General features: G+C 40.9%; 3 protein-coding genes across 3 annotated transcripts; 1 reads left to right on the forward strand and 2 right to left on the reverse strand.

The window, feature by feature from the left end:
* Positions 1–5,470: 5,470 nt before the first annotated feature.
* On the reverse strand, positions 5,471–6,462 carry LOC107100698 (putative gustatory receptor clone PTE03). Its single transcript, XM_015399276.1, has one exon. It carries the CDS (start codon positions 6,457–6,459, stop codon positions 5,515–5,517), a length of 945 nt encoding a protein of 314 aa, XP_015254762.1. The 5' UTR covers positions 6,460–6,462; the 3' UTR covers positions 5,471–5,514.
* Positions 6,463–12,340: 5,878 nt separating this feature from the next.
* LOC107100695 (olfactory receptor 52N5-like) lies at positions 12,341–13,448 on the forward strand. Its single transcript, XM_015399274.1, has one exon. The coding sequence runs from the start codon at positions 12,471–12,473 to the stop codon at positions 13,416–13,418; it is 948 nt and encodes a 315-aa protein (XP_015254760.1). The 5' UTR covers positions 12,341–12,470; the 3' UTR covers positions 13,419–13,448.
* Positions 13,449–20,255: 6,807 nt separating this feature from the next.
* Positions 20,256–21,434, reverse strand: LOC107100696 (olfactory receptor 146-like). The gene is made up of 2 exons (XM_015399275.1): positions 21,413–21,434; positions 20,256–21,302 (listed from the first exon to the last, which is right to left on the reverse strand). The coding sequence occupies exon 2, from the start codon at positions 21,296–21,298 to the stop codon at positions 20,354–20,356; it is 945 nt and encodes a 314-aa protein (XP_015254761.1). The 5' UTR covers positions 21,299–21,302; positions 21,413–21,434; the 3' UTR covers positions 20,256–20,353.
* Positions 21,435–22,547: the final 1,113 nt, after the last annotated feature.

Genomic DNA, 22,547 nt, shown 5'->3' on the forward strand with positions numbered 1-22,547 from the left:
GTGAACTGAACTTTGAACTAGTTCACGTAGAAAGAGAACTTTCCCAACAATGGGGACAGGAGTAAAAATCCACTACCGTGTCAGTCTCTACCAGGTAGCGGTGAGTCCGGGGCTGCGGCAGAGGTTACAATTAGAGGAAGAAATTTGGTTCTTTCACCGAGGATGGTGGAACTAAGCGGATACTGCTGGGCAAGAAGGACGTACAGCGGGACACAGGTTCTAGCATGGTAAGGTTTCCAGGATTAGCAGGCGCTTACCAGGTGTGTATTTCTAATATGTAAAGAAATAGAAACATTATACTTTTTTTTATACCATTATTCATTAAATAACTTATCAGTAGTTATGGTAAATTATCAGAGGCACTTTACCAGAGATTCTTTGAATGTTCCTGATGCTCCTGTCAAAGCTTTTCTCTGGCTAGCCTATTGTGGCTTCCGAAATCACAGTGAGATAATTAAATTAGAGAGTGAGGTGAGGCGTTCAGGGGACGCTGGACAGGGACCTGCTTTCTATTATGCTGCCTGGTCTCCTCTCAGGGCCTCTGTGCGTTTCAGGCTCCCAGATGAACTGGTAATGACTGAACTGGAGGCAAATGACCAGGATAAGTTCATTTCTTATGGGTTCCTCTGGTCATCTTAGCTCACGGATGTACTGTAACTACTTCTGGGAACTGGGATGACCATGGAAGGAGGATGTGGACCTGTTTAAGATCATCATCCTGGCAGAGAATCAAATGATGACCTGGTTTTGTGTATCGGTCATATTAAGCTGAACTTTCATATTTTAAAGTGTTCATGATCCAAAAACATCATGACTAATTTTTTATTCCTTTTTAATTTCTTCAATTGAAAACATTGTGATTCTTCTAATTTTAGATATAAGATAGTGACTGAAAGCTTTATTAGAACTAGGACTTTTTTGTTCTGACAAAATGACAAAGTCTTTCAGATTCATGTGGCTGACTAGTGCTTTGATTTGTCTTTCTACCAAAGTTTTAGTTGAGACTAGTTTAACTATTTTGCATTAATTGTATCTGGCAACAAGTGAATCCCTGCAGAAGCCTGTGTGCTATCTGGGTCCCTGCCCCTGAGGGCTACGTGTTATTAGAAGGGGTTGATAATTAGTCCTCTGGGTTTTATGGCAAAGCTCACAGTGGAGTTCATTAATGAACGCCTTTGTTCTGAAACATTACATTGTTTCTGTTTGTTGTTGGAACGCAGACTGATGAAACCTGTTCATCATCAGGGGCCAAAGTGGTCCCCTAAGGCCCCAAAGGTTTGAAACAGTTTGACTCTGTGGAGAAAAACACAAACAGGTGAATCTGTTTTAGTTCTAACTTAAAGCCAAAGAAAGTTTGCAGTTTTCACGCATAACTTCTTACATTGCTCTTGATGCAAACCTTTTGCTCTCACTCCAGAAAGATGTTGAACAATAATCTGAAATTACTGGATTACGGTACTCAGGTTGATTTTAATCTGGGGTCAAGGGTCAGTAGACCTCTCAAACAAAGCATATAAAAGATATTAGAGAGCAAGCGACCTTACAATGTTTTTGATCGAAGATGCAAAAAGATTCAGGTTAGAGTAGCCTATAACAGTGTTTATACCTGTTAATAGATCTGAAACAATATTGTTTGTTGATGCTTCTCAAGCAGTAGAGAGATTACTTTATTTGTAATATTGCTGCACAGAGCTGCACAATCCTCCATGTGGCCACCAGAGGTAGGATTACTTCCATTAGGTACCGAGTTGAGACCCTAAGACCCTTTGTGAGACTATATGCTGATGCGGTTGGCCCGTTGGGTTCCTCCTAATGCAGCACAATGGAAGACCTCATGTGGCTGGAGTGTGTCAGTTCTTGCAAGATACTGTAAAGGCATTGAAGCCATGGAACCGCCTGTTACACAGACCTGAATTGGATTAAGCACATCTGGGACATCAAGTCTCTGCATGGTGAAACTGCAAAAGATCATAAACAAGCCCCACAAACTGGAATCCTCACAGTCTCCATCCATTGACTAATCTCATTTTGCACCAGTCGGCGAATGCTTTAGTCCAGGTCTGGGAGGAGATCCATGAGTAGACTATCCACCGCCTCATTTGAGCACATTCTGAACTAATTTAAGGACATTACCACCCAAGAATATAAATTAACAAAATTATAAATAAATTGTAATACAAAAAAAAACTGAAAACAATATTGTATGAATTCCTTAGTTAGGAGTTTTGTCTAAATAAATCACATATTTTACATTTAATTTTCACCATATTAGAAAAAAAAGGGTTTCCAAGCAGAGTAAAGTATTTCTTCCTTCTATTGTTTTTCCTATTTTAAATGAATGAAATCTAAATAACCTGCCTTAGAAAGTTATAGTGAGTTGGAGGACTCTTATTTTTCTATTTAAGCAAAATCAGGCATCTTGCTTTTAATAGTACAAAACACATTGATATATAGACTGTTAGGATGTATGTCAATGGGGACAACTTTGAGCACATTGTAAGGACGTTACTGAGACCAGATCTGGTCTTAACATCTGACTCATCAAAGCAAGTTGAGTTACTGGAGCTTACAGTCCCCTGGGAAGACAGGATGGAGGAGGCTCACGAAAGGAAGAAGGCGAAGTATCTTGAGTTGATTGAGGCATGCAGATGCCGTGAATGGAGGGCCCGCTGTGAGCCAATAGAAGTGGGCTGCAGAGGCTTCCTAAGTCAGACCGTGCATCGGGCATTCAGGCTTCTTGGCATCAGAGGCTTGCTTGAGAAAAGAGCCACCAGAAAGATCAGTGAGCCCGCTGAGAAAGCCTCAAGGTGGCTGTGGATCAAGAGGGGAGACGCATGGAGTAGCCCGCTGCTTGAACACAAACTGGGGCCTGATCAACCCCGGTTGGGTCGCCCAGACGAGGGTGTCTGAAGATCAAAGACCCGAAACACCCTATGACCCTGGGTCCTTCACTGACGATGTGTTCAAGCTGCACCGGCTAGGTGTTTCAAAATCTAGTAATAACATATGTGAGTCTGTAGGGAGACTGATTTAAAACATTTTTATAAAATGTGAATGGTTTTGCTCCAGCATAGGTAATATTGGGAAAGTTACAGTATGGAGCATAAAACGTTCACAAGACGAGTCTGCATCTGATATTTCTCCTTTTTAAGGGCTGGAATCATACCCACTAACCCTGGTTATATTTACTGGTCCTACATGCAAAGAGGATTTGGGACACCACTACCCTCACAGGATTGTGCAAAAAAAATAAAAAATTGATGGGTATGGAAAAAAATTAGGGCTAGGGGGCGTGTTGGGATTGGTCTTTGAAGATCCTGTCTGCAGACCTGAGTTCAGTGGTCCTATTTTATGGATGATCCAAACCAAATAGTGAGGGTCAAACATAGGATAAACACTGGTGTGGAAGATGACCATTAGCTGAGCCTGCAGGGCCTTCTTCTAAGGTTTGTCTTTGTGTGAGGACCACTTAACCTCAGGTCCGTTCCTAGGAACTAGTCCACAGCCACAGGCTGTTCCAAAGGGTGAGGTAAGGGAGCTTGGCAGGGGGTTATTCGCCAGAATTGAGCAGGTTAACCAGCAGGTTGTTCTGGCAGTTGTAATTCTGTTTAGACCCTGTGTCTTAGTTTCTGTTTTGAAATACTGTATTTACCTCAGGTTCCCATCCAGATGGACCGAGTCCTGTTATCTTAAGAATAAGAACTCTGCCTTTGGATGGTCGTATGTCTGTATCAATTTTTTGTCTCTCAGTTGAGGTGTTTTATTGTTTCGTTGTTTTAATGTAATTTATTGCAATAGTTTTCCTCCTTTTGTTACCAACAAAAGCATAAAAACTCACAAAGTTTGTGTTTTTAGCCTTTTATCTGTAGAGGTGATTCTAACTCAATGTCCCAAAAAGTTAAAGTCGAACTTCTCAGACTAAGAATCCCTGCAGAGACTTTATTGACTTCCTACAGGAATCAGACTCATTATCTGAGCTGTAATTAACATCCGTTACTTTATCTTCCCATGGGATTAAACATCATCACAAAGTGTAGATCATCAGCTCACTGTGGGATTCATTAATCAAGCACGAACTCTTGGTTCTGTTTGCTGACGGAACCCATCCCTGGCAAAACCTGTTGCTCACTAGCGGTCGCTGTTGTCCCCCTGTGGCCCTCTGTCTGAATTCAAATGGACAAGTTGAATGAATCTTAGTTCAACATAAAGAACTTTTAATCATGCTTTATTCCGTCTAAGTTTTGGCAGTTTTAGAGATTTTTATCTGCAGCTGCTATGAAGCACTTTCTTGCTGCTTTTTATAACGCACACAAATACAAACTGAAACTGAGGTGCATTCACTACTCTTAAATCTGAAAAAGTAGATGTAAGTTATTAAATGACATGCCCCAAATTATTTTTACATATACTTTTTCTTTAATTGTGTAGAAATTGAGCAAACCCTTGAATATGAATGTATATATTAGAGGAAAAACTAATTTAGCCAAATAAAAAATATATGAAAAGATCCAAATAACGGCCAAGTTAAAGTAGCAGTGATCATGATATAGAAATCATCAGTTTATTAATAAATGATATAACTGAAAATTTTGGACATAAAGTTATGGAAAGCTCTCTGCAAGGGTTAAACCAGATGATTGTTCACCCAACATCATAGTTTCAAGTTGAATCAAAGTTCTGAAAGTTTCCTGAGAATATCATGATAGAAAAAAAATCCTTTAAATTAAATCACTGAATCACATATGAAATAATTTCAAAAATGGCAGAAAATATAAATTCATATATTAAAAGTTATTTCAATGGCCTTTAAATAGAGTCATTTGGGGTCGACAGTCTAACCACTTGATATTATGAAAATTGAGTAAAAAAATTAACAAACAAAATAAGTAATGTTTTCCTAACAATTATTAGAAAGTGCAGCGATAGAAGCTACACTTCTTACACTTTATATGTCTATGCATTGAAAAAATTAATGCTTAATTGAAACATTTATGTTTTTTGAGGACAATATTACCATAATCTCATGTTCAAGAATATGAACTTTGATGAAAAAAGGGTTTCAGGGGTGCCATGACTTTTCCAGCGGTAGCTATAGAACCTCTTATAGTGGTTCTTTATTTCACTGAATTAAAGTAGAAAATAATGTGGATAGCTCTTGTAAAAGATGGAAGGAAGTTTCTTACATTTTTATTTAAACTCCTGAAACTGCCAGAAAATGTTTCACTGATAAAGTGCATCTTTGTTTGTACATTACATTTTATACCGTTCAATCAACACATTTAAATGACTTTTATGAAATGATTGTTATGACATTTAAAATTATTTGGTGTTATTTCATAAACATCGAAAAAAGTGTAGTTCAGTTCTGAATACATGTAATATATAAGGTACAGGAGACAAAAAGAAAACATTTCATTAGGACAATTTGGACAATAGATAAAACACACATCTGTATGCATTTAAAGGGGATATACATTATCCTAAATATCTGAGACAAAATTTGAAAATATATTTTCAGGATGAAGAAAAAACTTTTTTAGACCTGAAAAAATTAGAAAGGGATCTATTTATTTCTTTGAACTGAACTCCATAAATGATGGGATTCAAGCTGCAAGGGATGATGTGAAACAATATGGCCGACATTTTCCTGTGGTCCGAATACTGAGGGAATCGATGCAAAGCGATGATCAAGATGCCACAGAAAAGCATGATCAGATACACAACCAGGTGGGTACTGCAGGTCTTCAAGGCCTTCCTGTTCAACGACTGGTTCTTACTGGTCAGACACACGGCGGTGATCCTGGTGTAGGTGAGGACGATGCTGCCTATGGAGGCTGTGAACAGGACCACTGTAAAGGTCAGGCCATAGATGTTATTGATCACCACACTCTCACAGGACAGCTTGAACAATGAGGCGTTGTCACAGTATGGGTTAGTGATGAAGGTCCTGCAGCGGTTCAGCCGTATGGTCAGACCCAGCAGAATCCCGACCAGAACAAAGGCCGTCCCCCAGGCAGAGACGGTCAGCTTCAGCACCATCCTGTTGGTCATGATGGCCGAGTAACGCAGAGGGTTACAGATGGCCACGTACCTGTCGAAGGCCATGATCATCAGCACCGTGTGGCAAGAGGTGGCAAACAAATGTGTAGAGAAAGCCTGAACGACACACTCATAGTAGCTGATGAGCAACTCTGAGGGATTCTTCAGCAGGTCAGACAGCAAACGGGGCAAAACAATAGAGTTCCCAAAGATGTCATTAACTGGAAGGTTACAGAACAATAAGTACATGGGTTGATGGAGGTTCTTATCACTACAGACCAGAAACACAATCCCAAAATTCAGTGTCATAATGAACAGGTAGGAGAAGAGGAAAAACAGAAAGACAGGGTAGACAGATGTTTCTGTGAGCCTTAAACCCTCCAGCTGGAGCGTCAAACTGTTCAAGGTGACGTTCTCCATCAACCTGAAACAAATTAAGTGAGAGCATATAAAGTCTCCTTCCTAAACCTAGAAAAAGAGCAATAAAATCTGAATTAGGTTGACTCATCTGTTCTTTATAAAACATCTAGAAAACAAAGTCTATTAAACAGCTGTAAACTTTTGTGAAAGTTTACCTGCTTAGAACTACAGTATGAACAACAACATTTTTAAAACCAATTATAAATCCTTTAGAAATTGTTCAATGAGGCATAAATTGTAATTTTTGGAGTATAACCCAAAACCTTACCTGGTATCTCCGACCTTCTTAGGCTTGTAAAGATCAACCGTCTGAATCGCTGGGAGTCAAATACTTTCTGGGCTCATTTTATATAAATACGTCTATTCATCTGAGAGACAAGTAAAGATGAAACAACATGCTGGTCGTCATAGAGACCAGCAGGTCACACCAGTGAATGAGTTTTTTTCTTTTTAGGCTGAGCCATAAAGTTACTGCTTCATTTGATACTTTGTTCTATTAATTTTGATACAATAATGATGAACAACAAAAACCATGTGGAGCCTTATGTCTCTTTAACAGCCCTTACTAGTTCTATTGAGTTGGCATCAACTGATGACCTGAATGTTTCAGTCATTTTAGTTTTTTATATAGTGCCAATGCATAACAACTGTCAACTTGAGTCTGTTTGCTGGACATAATTAATAACCAGGATGAAAAGCTACTGCAGATCTGCAGCCTGCAAAATGTAGGTCTGAAGAGTTACAGCCTGCAGATCTGGGGTCTGCAGTTCTGGGGTCTGAAAATTTTGAGTCTAAAGACCTGGGGTCTGCAGATGTGCGGCCTGCAGAATTAGGGTCTGAATTTCTGGGGTCTGCAGATCTGGGGCATTCAAATCTGGGGTCTGCAGATCTACGTTCGGCAGATCTGGGGTTTGCAAATTTTGGGATCAGAAGACCTGGGTTCTGCAGATCTACGGTCTGCAGATTTAGGGTCTGAAGAACTGGGGTCCGACGATCTGGGTCTTTCACATCTGGGGTCTGCAGATTTGCGGTCTGGAGATCTGGGGCCTTTAGATCTGGGGTCTGCAGATCTGAGGCTTGCAGATCTGAGGTTTGGAGATCCAGGGTTTCAAAATTTGGGGTCTGCAGATGTGGGTTCAGAAAATTGTGGTCTGAAGACCTGGGGTCTGCAGATCTGCGGCCTGCAGATTTGGCTGAATTTGTTTGACTGTGATTTGAGCTTGATTCACACTTTCATTTTTTTTGTTCTAACACACAGCCAGTAGGGCGTGTGTTCATAAACAATATATTACAGTCCAAATAATATCTGATTAAATAAGATATTTACCATCCCTGCCGGGGTGGGCAGGGATGGTAAATATTGCACTTTAACTACACAACTTTGTCCAGTGGCGAAACATGTCCTCAATTTCTGTCATAGATGCTGCTGTCCTATGGTCATGCATACTTTAGCTTAACTACAGCATGTGTGTGTCTTTATTTGTTTCTTTCCAGCTGTAATAAAAAAAATCTTCAGTCATTCAGACTCATTGATCTATCATTTCTATCACATTTTTATAATCAATGTTCGGATCTTAAACAGAGAATTGATATAATTTTTCTGGCTGTATATACCAGCAGGTTTGTTTGGTGGAGGGTTTTGTTTCTGTTTAAGTTCAGATGAATTTAGTTAGTATACACGTCAGATTAAATAATACTGCCTATACTTCAGCGATAGTATCAAGGTGCCACTTTATTGTATCTATTATACTGTATCCGTTGGTTGTGTTGTTCTTTTTACGTCTCTCTTTTCAGGTGATGAAGCAGACTGAAGACCTTTTACTATTGTCTCCTTTTTATCTCCTCTCACTGGAAAAAAACTAAATCTAGCTAAGTAATTTTTTCTTAAAATAAGTGCATTTGTTCTTGGATTGAGGAGATAAAAGAGACATTTTGCCAATGGAACAAGACAATTTACACTTAAAATAAGAAAACACAATTACACTGTCTTATTATAAGTGCATATTATCCAATTACGTCCCCAGAGCCAGTTTAAGCGCCCGCGGATCAGGTCGCCGAGGTCTCTGCCTCTGGCTGCCGCCCAATCCACTCCTTTGGCCTCAAAGCGATTCTGGCAAACCGTCCGGCGCCTCCGGAGGGGAAAACAGTGCTTCGCTAACACTGTTTTCAGTGGGAGTGGGGAGCTGCTGACCTTGAAGGAGGATATTGTCGGGCGGTGGAAGGAATACTTTGAGGATCTCCTCAACCCGACGGACACGCCTTCCGTGGGGGAAGAAGAGACGGGGTGCTTGGGGCNTTTAGCTTAACTACAACATGTGTATGTCTTTATTTGTTTCTGTCCAGCTGTAATTGAAAATCTTCAGTCATTCAGACTCATTGATCTATCATTTCCATCACATTTTTATAATCATTGTTAAGGATCTTAAACAGAGAATCGATATAAATTTTCTGTCTGTATATACCAGCAGGTTTTTTTGGTGGAGGGTTTTGTGTTGGGATCCGGAGGCTTGTCCACCAGAGGGCGCCGAAGATCTTCCTGCTGAGGGTATGAGCTCACCTCCACACACCTGTTTCCTGTCTCCTCATCAAGAGGACTCCTACTTAAGGAGGAGGAGACTGACACTCCCCTGACAGAGTGTTTGCCAGTAATGGTAGATCTAAACCTGAGCCAATGTGACACCCACTAAATGTGTGTTCACATTTATATAGATGTATTATGTATGATTCCCTTTAGATGTGAGCTCTCATAGACCCTCAGTTTAAGGTTGTCAGTTTTAAGGCGTTGTTACCTATTCCCACCAGCGGGGGGGGCAGCCTCCCAGGGCAACGCGTTTTGTCTTGTGGCTTTCTGGATGGTTCTCAGTCTGCTGAGAGAAGAAGCCAACGTAAAACACTGCATCCGCCTTGCTGATTACTTTTAACATCTTTCCTCCTTTTAACAGGATACTTTAACTGTTGCACTCCACCCCACGCCTGGGGGGGTGTAACAGCTTTGGGGGCTCGTCCGGGATCGGCATCCTCTCCAGGAGTGAGTCATGCTGATCCAGTGATCCAGAAACCGTGGGCCAACGGGACTGCAGGTGCTTTGAGTGAAGGAGGTTGACAGCGAGCGGCTAACGAGGCGAGGTAACCGGAAGGAGGGGAACTGAGCCTGAAGAGTGCGAGACTGTTAACCTTTGGCACCTGCTACGTGCATCATGGCTGACAACGAGAGGAAGAGACTGATATGGTCCATCAAAAAGAAACTACACCTCCTAACTGCTGAGGGGGCCTATGAGGTTGCAACCCAAATCCAGCCTGTGGCGGGACTTGACTCATCTAAGCTAAGTAAAGATGACGAAGAGAGCTGTGTTGAGTTCATTTCTGCCTACATGAATAGCCAATCACTTTTAGAAGAAGAAGATGAGGGCATGGCAACATTACTGTTCTTGGAAGATACAGTTGGTGCGATTATTACAAACTGTGATAAGGTACTGTACTGTCTAAAGCAAACATTGAGGCTCCAACTGTTACTTTGTCACCTGCTAGGTCACCTGACACTGGTAACTAAAACCAACATGAATCTGACCAACTAAATGCTAATGCCGATACTGGTAATATAACCTATGGTACTATGAGTGACATACAGGGTTTGCTGATTAGTTTGGATGAAATACAGAACAGACTACGTCGATATAATGTCAATAGGAGTGCCACAGCGCTACACGCATCCAACACCCACACCAGCCACACACCTCATCCGAATACCAGAACACAACTCCCCACCCCTGGCCAGCCTGGCAGTCACCAGTCATACCCAGCGCACACTTATACTGACACATGGTCAACCCACTTTGGTGAGAGTGTGATTGCCCTTAGAGATCTACCACTCCTACAGCGAAAAGACTTTAAGATACACGGTGGCCAGGTAACTGACACAACGTCTGACATCAGCTACAACGCAATATGTAAACAGATTGATGAAGGACTCAGAGAACAACATACTGAGGGTGAGATCATCAGAGGGGTCCTCCGTGTCATAAAAGGTGGGAACTTCAGGGACATGCTAGTCAACAAGGAAGATCTGACAGTCACAGAACTAAAAAGCTTCCTCCAGTCCCATCTAGGAGAGAAGAGCAGCACAGAGCTCTTCCAGGAACTTGTGTGTGCAAAACAGCATGAGCAGGAGTCTCCACAGCAGTTCCTGTACAGAATGATTGGTCTAAAACAGAAAATAATGTGTGCTTCCAAACAGCCCAACGCAGGTGTCAGGTATGATACCTGCACAACACAGGGTGTTTTCCTAAACACAATATATCAGGGAATGGGTGAGAAATATGAAGAGGTCAGGCGAGGACTGAAACCACTTCTAACTGACCCCACCATCTCTGAATTTCTGTTAAAACAGGTGATAAAGACCACAACGGAGGAAAGACGAGAGATGAGCGCAGCTGAGAGAAGAAGCCAACGTAAAACACTGCGTCCGCCTTGCTGATTACTTTTAACATCTTTCATCCTTTTAACAGGATACTTTAACTGTTGCACTCCACCCCACGCCTGGGGGGGTGTAACACCAACCTACCAGATCTGAACCTTGTTTGTTCCGAAACCTGTCTGACCCTGTTTGTCTCTGTCTCACAGATCCTGAAACCTTGGAGATTGAAAATCTCACCCTGGAATCTGCCTGCCTGCTCTCAGTCTCAGTCTCTGCCTCTGCCCTCAGCCCTCGGTCTGCCAGCAAGCCTCCGGACTCACAAGATTCCCCCCCACTGATCAGAACCCTCTCAGAACAGGTACTTTATCCTGACATCTCAAAACTGCAAGTTTCCTGGATCCTGTCTAACAGCTCTGTCCTCCTCAGTGGTGATTCCCCGTGACCGGTCCAAAGAACCAGAACCAGTTCATCATTCTATTATTGTACATATTGTAAATAAACCCTTTGAACTTTTTCCCTGACTCTAAGTGTGTTTCTGCATGTGGGTTAGACACCTTGAACCCAACATGACATTTTGTTTCTATTTATGTTCAGGTTAATTTAGTTAGTATACACGTCCAATTAAATAATAATGCTTATACTTCAGCGATAGTATCAAGGTGCCACTTTATTGTATCTCTTATACTGTATCCGTTGGTTGTGTTGTTCTTTTTACGTCTCTCTTTGCAGGTGATTAAGCAGACTCCTCTTTCTTTCATCTTTTCTTCTTTTTCCTGTTCTACTTTCCCATTGCAGTGCCATATAATCTGTAATAATCTGTAATACTCCCTGCATAATCATAATAAAACCATGCGTAAACCAAGTGGAACACTATGACGATAGCCGTACTGCTGCACTTGTGAAAGCAAAATCTGTTGGGCTCTTTTTTGGCAAAAAAAACAAAAAGAATTTAGTTAGTTTGGAAATTGTGGTTTGGTTTGGTTGATGTGAATTAGTCTCTTTTGTGTGTATTTGGTTGATTCGTTTATTATTGTTTGTCAAATTGTCTGAAATTAAAGCCTATTTATTCATTCATTCATTTTCAGTCGACTTGGTAATAATTTACAACTTAATGATTGGAACTCAGGTCCCTAAATAGAAAAAGCTAAAATCCTATATAGCAAACTACGACACGTAATTATTCACCACTATTTTCATAATATTCCTACACAACTTGATTTTTTTTTTCAAAAATATATACTAACAGCTTAACTAGCAGCTTGTCTGCAGCACCTCATCTCAGAAACCTCTAAACACTGCACAACAAAGCTTATACAGATTTTTTTCTGACTCTAATTTGACTCTCCATTTGCATCAGCTCATTGTTAGGACTTCCCCTTTCCATGTCTTACTTGATTCCATGGCTTTATAAACCAGTGAGGACCTGATGCGGGCCCAGATCATCCTCAGGTCAGGAGAAAGTCAAGGAACTCTCCTGTCACTGAACTACTGAGCTTTGAGCATTTATTTTCTGTATTACTGTTTTGTAAAGATTGTTTTAGATTTTTGTTTCTTCTTACTGTTGTCTAATAGAAAACAGTCTCTGCATCTGTTTTTCATGGAAAACTACACTGTCAACAGCGTCATGCTGCAAATTGAAGGGTTAAATGTCGCAGGGACTGCTACATACCCTGTTTTCTTCTTCTTACTCTTCTGCTATGTTTATATCATGATAACCAACATTGGGATTGTAATTCTGATCATCATGGATGAAAGTCTCCATCAGCCCATGTATTTTCTGTTCTGCAACCTGCCTTTCAATGATATTCTTGGAAATTCAGTCATGTTGCCTCGTGTGATCATGGATATCCTCCTCCCTCCGTCCGAGCGTCTAATCAGCTATTATGAGTGTGTGGTCCAGGCTTTCTTCTCACATATTTTTGGCACCTCTACCCACACGGTGCTGATGATCATGGCCTTCGACAGGTACGTGGCCATCTGTAACCCTCTGCGTTACTCTGCCATAATGACCAACAGGATGGTGCTGAAGCTGACTGTCTATGCCTGGGGAACATCCTTTGTTCTGGTCATGATTCTTTTGGGTCTGACTATAAGGCTGAGCCGATGCAGGACTCTCATTGCAAACACATACTGTGACAACGCCTCGTTGTTCAAGCTGTCCTGTGAGAGTGTGGACATCAATAACATCTACGGCCTGACCTTCACGGTGGTCCTCCTGACCTCCTCCATAGGCAGCATCGTCCTCACCTACACCAGGATCACTGTGGTCTGTCTGACCAGTAAGAACCGATCTCTGAACAGGAAGGCCCTGAAAACCTGCAGCACCCACCTGTTCGTCTACATGGTGATGTTTGTCTGTGGGAAGGTGAACATTGTGCTGCATCGTTTCCCTGAGTATGCAGAGTACAGGAAGGTTTGTGTACTCCTGTTTCACATCCTTCCAGGCAGCCTGAACCCCATCATTTATGGAATCCAATCCAAAGAGATAAAAAAGTTTCTGTCCAAGCTGTTCTGCTCCAAAAAGGGTCTGGCATCATCATTATGACGTCAAATAAAAGTTATTAGGTCTGAAACTTTAACATGGAATCAGTTCTCTTTAAAAATGAAAGATATTTGTTTAAATGAAAAATCTCTTTCTTTTTTTTCCAGGAAGGTTTTTCTGGAATGCAAACCACAGTTTAAGCATTTGTATTTTTTCTGCAGATTATGTGTCATATAAATGTTATAAAACCAAACTGTTGATTGCTGATTAAAAGCATGTAAAAGTTGTTTCTAGTACTCAGTTTGGCAACAGCTCTCTGGAAACATCTGCTGCACAAGTTTTAATCCACTTTAATCCATTATTCAAACTTAATACAGGCCGACTGGTCCACAGCTTTGATATCCCTGATCTTCTGATCTTTACAAACCTTTAGGTAAAGTTTAAAAGCTGAAATGCTCCATAAAGATGGTTCTCATACAGCTCCAGCTGCAATCACATTTTGTTCATATGTCATTATTGATCATATTCTCCTCACTGAAGAGAGAAACTTCAGACTCTCACCTTGATATGCACACGTGTTTACTTTCATAAGAGTTCCCCCTGTCCATGTTACAATAACTGACATTTCGGGCTGTTGATGTGATAAAGTTTATGAATGAATCTGGAAACAATCATCTTCTTGGCGTAAACACTGAATCGGCATAACAGCTCATCTCTTCTTCCTTCTTTTCTCAGCAGCAGACACATTAAGTGTATTGCAAACATCAGCTAGATTAGAACTTCCATGATTAGAAAGTATAAAAGAAGAGGCATTGAGGCATGAGAAAGACCAGCGGATGGCGAACTGGATGTAGGAATCTTCCAACAAACTGCAAAAGCGCTGTAAAACTGCTTTTCTCCAGTAGGTTTTTAAACACACACTGCAAAGACATCTGTAAAGTGTTTTGGACTGTCCATGTTTGCAAACTCCGGTTTAATGAAGGCTTTGATTTGCGTTACTTTTTAGGTTGGAGATTAGATCCTAAAATAAGCCAGGATCTTATTCATGAATGCCATAATTTCAAGGTAAAACCTTATTCAGACATTTTAAAGCCGAAAAAGAGAACAAACAGATAACAAACAAATAATTGGCCTCCTAGTGTAGGCTTTGCAGTAATTTATGGACATAATCAGTAATATCCAACTTTTGCTAATCTGTTTAGCTGTGTTTCTATACTAGATAGTACAGAAACACAAATGTACTGGATCAGTGTTTCATAAGCACTGGCCTGCTGGTTCTGCTGGAAGTTTTCTCTGTTTATATAGCTGTTTTTCCGCACAGAGAACACTTTATCAGATGGAATGGTAAATTCTAGTGATGGGTCGAGCAAAACACCGATGCATCAGTGCATGTGTGGAGCCCATAGAACAAGACACTGCATCAGTGCGTGTGTTTTTCAAGAAAGTCTTGTGACCGATACAGGAGTTGTTCCTAACTGAGTGACTCACTAAACTGATTTTAAGAATGTATTTGCAGTTTATCATTAAAATTAACAAGAATTTTGGAGCAGCCTAAAAGGAATAGGAACATTTCAGCCGTTGCGTTTTTTTTTTTGTTTTTTTTTCTCATTGTGTCATCCTTTTCCTCTCAGTTATCGCTCAACTTATCTGAATTGAAGTTAATTTGAAACTGACTCTTTGTTTATTTACTGTTTTTATTGTACTTACTGCTTTAAAAACATGATTTAAAATCCTAGTCCACAAGCATCCTCATTCACATTTTTCCCTAAATTATAATGTTTTGATATATGTTTACATTATTTATTGGCTGCATCTAAAAATATCAAACATATTTTCAATTTAAACATAGATATTAAATAATACAATATAACTTACAATAAAATTAATTATTGTATTATAGTAGGTCATCAAATCAATTCAGTTCAGTCTGTCAAATAAACTGTCTGTAGTGTTTTTAAAGTTCCAGCAGGTGAAGAGTCAACGACATAATGAGGGCATCAACTGGTTCAACTCAAGCCTAAAAAAAGCAAACTATAATGCGGTTTGGAAGGACCTGACATTAGGAGTCTCGGTTGAATAGTGAAAAGCATTAACTCTAACTGGTAAGAAGTAGCAGAGGAACAGGGTAATATCTGAGCTGAACCGCCTGATCCAAAAGGTTCTGAAACTCTTTACAAGCCTCTAAGGAGGGTTTAATGTAGGAGATGTGAGGAGCAGAATGATAGTTTTAGCATCATTAAAGGTTTGTGGATTTTACTTGACACTTCAGATATTTTTATGAACTTTTTAAGCTCAGAAAATCTATATCCATAGAATAGAATAGAACAGATCAGAATAAAATTGAATATGACCGAAAAGAACAGAACAGAATTTAACACAGCAGAATAGAATAGAACAGAATAGAATAGAATGACTATACAAGAAGTCCTAAATATTTGTCAATCAATGCAATTCACTTTATTTCTATTGCTCCAATTCATAACATGTCATCTCAAGGCACTTTACAGAGACAATTCAATCAGATCATGCAGTCAGATTGGTTCCAAGTTTTCTATCTAAGGAAAACCAGCTGATTGCATCGACTCACTGACTTGAAAGCAATCCCTCACACAAGCATGCTTTTAGCGGGAGTGGAGAGGAAACCTCCAGCAGAACCAGACTCACTTTGAGCGGCCATCTGTTGAGGCCAACTGGGGTTCAAGTGGATAGAAGCAGACATACGGAAAGAACCAGAGATACAAAAGGCAACTGTGATTCAGCTCCACAGGCGGCTCCGTCTAGGAAATCTATCTATCTGTCTGTCTGTCTGTCTGTCTGTCTGTCTGTCTGTCTGTCTGTCTGTCTGTCTGTCTGTCTGTCTGTCTGTCTGTCTGTCTGTGCCATTTAGACTTGGACAAGTTTTATTGTCAAAATTAAATATCATTTTGTACAGCTTTCATGACATTTCCATTCCTTAAATCACAGCAGTAATCAAATGTAAACAGTGTGAGAGAAAAAAACATGGTACAAAAAACGGATTGAGATGGAAGTTCAGAGCATCAAATATATATGGTGCAATTATGCTGTGTTTGTCTGGTGTTGAGTTTCTTTTTTCAACAGTTCAGCCGTCTAATGGCGGTGGGGAAGAAGTTGTTCTGTAATCTGCTGGACCTGCATCGGATGCTTTGAAGCCTCTTTCCAGAGAGCAGCAGGGAGAACAGTCCATGGTGGGGGTGTGAGGGGTCATTGATGATGTTTTTCAAATCAGACCAGGTTTTCCCCCAAAAGTTAGCCAATTATCAATGTGGTCCACAACGTTTCAGGACACCACCTAGACAACAACGGTTGAATGACGACATGCGGTTAAACGAGTCATCAACAGTCAGTTCAGGGAGGGGACTAGAGAAAATTACAGTCTGACATTGTTTTGGCAAACTTCCACACCGAAGCAACAGTAATTTTAGTGACCTCCAATTGACACATCTGGGTGTCATTAACACCATCTGAATAACAATTTTACTGTATTTAACCTTATCCCAAAGACATCTGTGGAGTAAAAGCTGGTTTATACTCAGAAACCAGGTTGTCTGCGTGTGTGTTGCAGTTAATGCAGATATGCCCTCCCACTTGGTTTGGTACCTTACCGTTTGGTTTGCATGACCACCATTTTGAAAAATGACTTGTGAAGTTGGACCATCTAGAAGATTGAGGTGCGCGAGAACGCTGGGACCCTTTTTTCACCTGGATCCCCGCTCTTTTTCCCCCTCATGTCCCTCCGTTGTCGCACAAACTTGCCCCCACTTCCTCACCGCCTCGGCCGTATCTAGACCCACAGCTAGTTCATGATTGTCCCTCTTGTGTTGTGGCGTGGAATAACATAACACAGACCATGCTTCATTATTGGGCATAAATACAAAACATGACTTACACCTCCGACAAGCTCACTGTGACACACTGCTGCAGGAGTATTTACAGCCAGGCTTCACCAGTTATAAGACCAATGGAGTCTAAAACTATTTCTGTCTATTGTTTGTACACATGGAGAGAGTGAACTATTCGTTATATAACTGGAGTAAAAAAGGCAACCCCTAAAAGTTTACATTTTCATAATTTTCCGGACATATATCATAAATCATGCAGCCTGCCCTCAGCTTGTTAGGAATCCAATTTGTGTGGGTTGTGTTTTTGTGTCTTTCTCTCCCTCCACCACCAGGTGGTGCTCTGTCCTCGTTGCTCCTCTCACACACCTGTGGCTGGTTGACTCATCACTGAGGAATATTTGAGCCATGGACTGTCACTACCTCGGCGCCAGAGTGTTTCCCAGTTTTGGGTACTCCGGCCAAGCTGAGTTTTGCTGAGTCTAACTGAGTCTTTGTTTTTTCGCTGAGCCTAACCTAGTTTTTTTTCTTTGCCTTTTCGGCAGGAAGCTTTCATGCAAGCTGGATGTTTGGCCTTCTCCCCCTGGAAGGATTGCTTGAGTCTCACACTGATCAGGGGATTAACCTCCACAAGTTCCGTTCAAGTCCTCCTGGATTCCCAGGTGACAGTCCGCTCAATAGCTCCGCAGGGTCTAACCAAATCTAAACCTGTCCGCCCTCCAACGAAAAACCCACACCGACTGGATTCTGGGAAGAAAGTTTTCTCCAGTAACGTGAGTCCCGTTTTCTCTGTCTCTCCAAGTCACCGTTCAAAGTTCCCACGGATCCTGAACTAATCATTAAAACTTCCCTTCCCTCTTCCAGTTCCGGTTCACTAGTTCACTGTGTTTCCTGAATCCAACCCCGCCGGTTTCATCAATAAACCTGTTCAAACTTTTACCCTGGTTCTCTGAGTGGTTTACTGCATGTGGGTCAGATCTCTTAAGAAAATCATGACACAGCTTTCTTTGTTTTGATGATTTGCAGAAGAAGAACAGTGGTGTTTTTGTGGAAATTACATCAGCTTAGGGTAATATTCAAAATGTAATGTTTGTTGTGAAGGGTGTGTGTCAAGAGCCATCCATTATGATCATATAGTCCTGCAGCATTGAGGAAACATTTAATTTTATTCTCTGGACTCCGACTTTTGGTCTGATTTTAAGTTTCCTTTGTTTAGTCCTTGAGACATGCTAAGAGTTGTGGCATGGTTGCAGTAATGTTAAATGATAAGTTTCATTCAGCTCCTAATTTACTCTCCAGCAGACTTAAATAAAGTTATCACATTATGTTGCTTTGCTTTGGTTTCAACCAATATTTACTGCAAACACTAATAAATGTTAATAGTTTGATATCTCATGTGTTTAACATGGTGAGCTGCGAATCAGGTAAATTTTTAGGAAGAGGAAGGGAAGATAGCCCAGTCGGTTGACAGCTGCAGAGGTGAGCTGGCTGTGAACACAGACTCTAAAAATCACACAGCTGCTTTTAAATTCAAGGTCATCTGGGTTAATTATATTAAGCTCCCTTCTTTCCTATAATATTCTATTAAAATATAATTTTGGTTACAAAATAAGTAGCATATCAGTTTTCAATACTTACATCAGTGCTGCCCAGACGGACCATTTCGCAATGAATAAATCATGGGAAAGGATTAGCTATGAAGGCTAACTGGACCTATCCCTAAAACTGGGGACCTATTAAAAAATTGAGACTGCTTTCATCACACCGCAGTGACGATAAGAGCCTTGGAAAGATGCAGGCCCTTAATCTAGACTGAGACCAGGAGGGCTAAGATGTGGGGACTTGTATGTTGGCTGCGAGTGGAAAACTTCAACTAACCAGTGCTAAGATAGAGTTATGGCACAACACCTTCAAGCCAAAACACATGTGAGGCAAATTAGTTCATTTGTGTGGAAGATTTTAAAGTTAGATGCCAGATTTGTGCTTCATGTAAGAGGTGGAACATCACTTTAAGGAGCCCCAGGAAGAATTAAGTATAATTCAAACTTTCTCTATCCCCTCCCCAGTACATAGAACCAAATACAGTAGCAAACCCAAGGATTGAGCTGAAGGGAAAACTGAATCAGAGACAAGGCGGAAATCTGGACCTTCTAGAGTCAAATCAGATCCTCAGCTGAACTTTATAAAACATGGATACAATCTGGATCTGTCTTTGAAAAAAGTGTGATTTCCGGAATCCGTACTGTGCCAAAAAAAAAGAACCAATTAATAATGCTGCCAGACTTGAAATGAAAGCCAGCTTTCTGTTTACCAGGATAGAAAACAAACACACAAAGCAGAGAGTTTGTGAACTTTGTTTCCTGTTAAAAATCCACAAAGAAAATGAAGTATTCACTTATTTTCAGCTTTTGATGAGAAACAGGAACTTTGATTGAAATCGGGTCTCTGCATTTATTTCCACACTATTCCTAAAACAACACATCAGATTACAATTGATGGTGCTGTTGGAGAGAACAAAATTAAGTCTGATTATTAAGTCTGATTTAACAAGAAATTGAAATCAGTGCACTTCTTTCAAGCAACATTTTTTAATCCTTACATGGGAGAAGAGATATATCTTTTCCAGTTTCACTGTCTGTTCAGATCTAGACAAGAATTTTCTAACTTACTCAAAGTCTGCAAAGAGCTGTGAAGGTCTCCACATACAGTTAATCAAAACAAGTTACAGACATTTAAAGAAAACAGTGACATGTTAAATAAACATTGAATATGAAGCAGCCTGAACTCTAATCCAAACAGTCCCTAATAGTACTAAATAACCCCTCTCACTCAGACACTGTAGCCTTGCGGGGAGAGATGGCCTGAATGAATACTTTAGTGTAATAAACCAAAACAAGCTCACAATCACAGTTATGAACTAGAGGCCTAACAGGAACAGGGGTAATATATTTATTTTTCCCCATCACAATGATGTAGAGATCTAATTCAGCTGTGGTGAAAACTTCAGCAGAAGATTTTTTTCTTTTTATTTTAGTCTATTTAGTCTGTATAAGATGCCCCCCAAAAAACTTATTTTTGGTCGATAGAGTAAATGTTGGAAACAGAACCAAGAGTTTGACATGTGTTCTTTTCAGATATCCATTATTGGGAAGACAGAATCTTCCTGGACCGGACCAGCTTTGACAGGAATTGTCTGATCTCGTTAGACTGTGTTCCATAAATGATGGGGTTCAGGCTGCTGGGAACAATGTGGAACATGATAGCAGAAATATTCCTGTAGTGGAGGTACTGGGGAAACCGATGCAACAGGATGTTGACCTTCCCACAGATAAACATGATCATATAGACAGACAAGTGGGTGCTGCAGGTCTTCAGGGCCTTCCTGTTCAGAGACCGGTTCCTGCTGGTCAGACACACCAAGGTGATCTTGGTGTAAGTGAGGACAATGCTGCCTATGGAGGAGGTCAGAAGGACCACCGTAAAGGTCAGGCCATAGATGTTATTGATTACCACACTCTCACAGGAGAGCTTAAACAAGGAGGCGTTGTCACAGTATGGATTAACGATTAAAGTTCTGCATCGGTTCAGCCTTATAGTCAGACCCAGCAGAATCCCAACCAGAACAAAGGCTGTCCCCCAGGCTGAGGCGGTTAGCTTCAGCACCATTCTTTTGGTCATGATGGCAGAGTAACGCAGAGGGTTACAGATGGCCATGTACCTGTCAAAGGCCATGATCATCAGCACTGTATGGGCGGAGGTGCCAAAAATATGTGAGAAGAAAGCCTGGACCACACACTCATAATAGCTGATTAGGCGCTCAGACTGAGGCAATAAGATGTCTGACATCAGACGGGGAACCATGTAGCAGTTACCAATAATATCGTTAACTGGAAGGTTACAGAAAAGCAGGTACATAGGCTGATGGAGTCTTTTATCAACCAGAATCAGAGTTATAATACCCAGATTAGAAGTCAATATAAACAGGTAGAGGAAGAGGAAGAGGAAGAAGAGTGGATACATGGAAGCTGGTGTGACTTTGATCCCTTCTATCTGCAGGGTGAAGCTGTTGAAGGAGGAATTGTCCATCAGGCTGAAACAAAACAGACAAACAGATCCATGGTCATCACAAACAGGAAGAAGTTCAAAGTTAAATGATCTTACTTTAAAACAGCTGCAACATCTCAGATTATAACATGTTACCTGGGTTTTCTATCTTGCTCCTCATTACCTGTTGGACCATGTGGCATCAGACCTGAGTGTCTGTCATTTTATAAAGACAATGGTTCCTCAGAGGGTCGACGTCAACCTCATGGTCTTAGCAACAGACAAAATGGTTACATCATTGCTAAACTTCACCCTTTCACAGTTAAAGAGTCTGAATTAGTCACCAATGAAGAATATTTAACATCACTCATTAAACAGTGTCACAGAGGGAATTTACCATTAAACTGTTTTTTTATGTTTTGGAAAAATGAATAAATCATCATACCATTTAAGGAATTAATGTTCTTCAAGTAATTGTGTTACTTTTTTAAGCTAAGTTCTCAATTATTTTTCTTATCTTTGAGTTATTCCTGATGCTTGTTCTGTTTTTTTAGTCCTTACCTGTCGAAAACGATATCCCTCTTGGTATCCCTCTGTTCTAATGAGTTCCCTTCCTCAGTGTCTCAGGGACCAGGTTCTCTCTCAGCTGCATTGCATTCAGTTACCTGAACTCACCTGATTTAGATGCCAAAGTAAAGCTAGCTTCACACAGACTATGTTCTCTTTCTGCTATATCATCTGTAGCAGAAAAATTGCAGCTGTGAACCGAGGATGGGTGCTGAGGAGCACACCCGCAGCTCGGGGAGCCCTGCCGGGAAACAAAAACTGATGGCCCGGAAGAGGCTACAGCTGGCCCGGGCTAACTGGAGGCTAACTAGGTAGGATAAAACAGAAAGTCAGAAGATCACATTAGTAGGGAGGGAAGAGAGGTGTCCAAAGGCAGTGTGAAGTGGCTGTGGCTTACTGTGAGGAGGAAGGCATGACAGCAAAAGGATACACCAGGGAGAAAGAGGAAGGGACGATGGCAGGATAAGGCGACCTTTAATGACCTCAGTACCTTGGACCCAATTTTCAGACAGACAGATCAAGACGATTTTCAACAGGCTTTATTATAGACAAAACACAGCAAGCGGCTGGTCGTCAAACCGGCGAATAACCAGATTATCTGCAGATATACACAGGTCAGTGACTGGAATGTTGGGCTGATCACGACTAGGAACAAAAGTCACTGACCTGGTTCAAAGTCCAGTCTAATCCCAGAGGCAAGGGAGGAATCCGGTAGGGAGGTTGT

Source organism: Cyprinodon variegatus, unplaced genomic scaffold, assembly GCF_000732505.1.
Source record: "Cyprinodon variegatus isolate N-32 unplaced genomic scaffold, C_variegatus-1.0 Scaffold1001, whole genome shotgun sequence".
NCBI classification, from domain to species: Eukaryota; Metazoa; Chordata; class Actinopteri; order Cyprinodontiformes; family Cyprinodontidae; genus Cyprinodon; species Cyprinodon variegatus.

Excerpts from the sequence above, each read along its gene's own strand:
- LOC107100698 (XM_015399276.1), bottom strand. The coding sequence starts at position 6,459 with ATGGAGAACGTCACCTTGAACAGTTTGACGCTCCAGCTGGAGGGTTTA.
- LOC107100695 (XM_015399274.1), top strand. The coding sequence starts at position 12,471 with ATGGAAAACTACACTGTCAACAGCGTCATGCTGCAAATTGAAGGGTTA.
- LOC107100696 (XM_015399275.1), bottom strand. The coding sequence starts at position 21,298 with ATGGACAATTCCTCCTTCAACAGCTTCACCCTGCAGATAGAAGGGATC.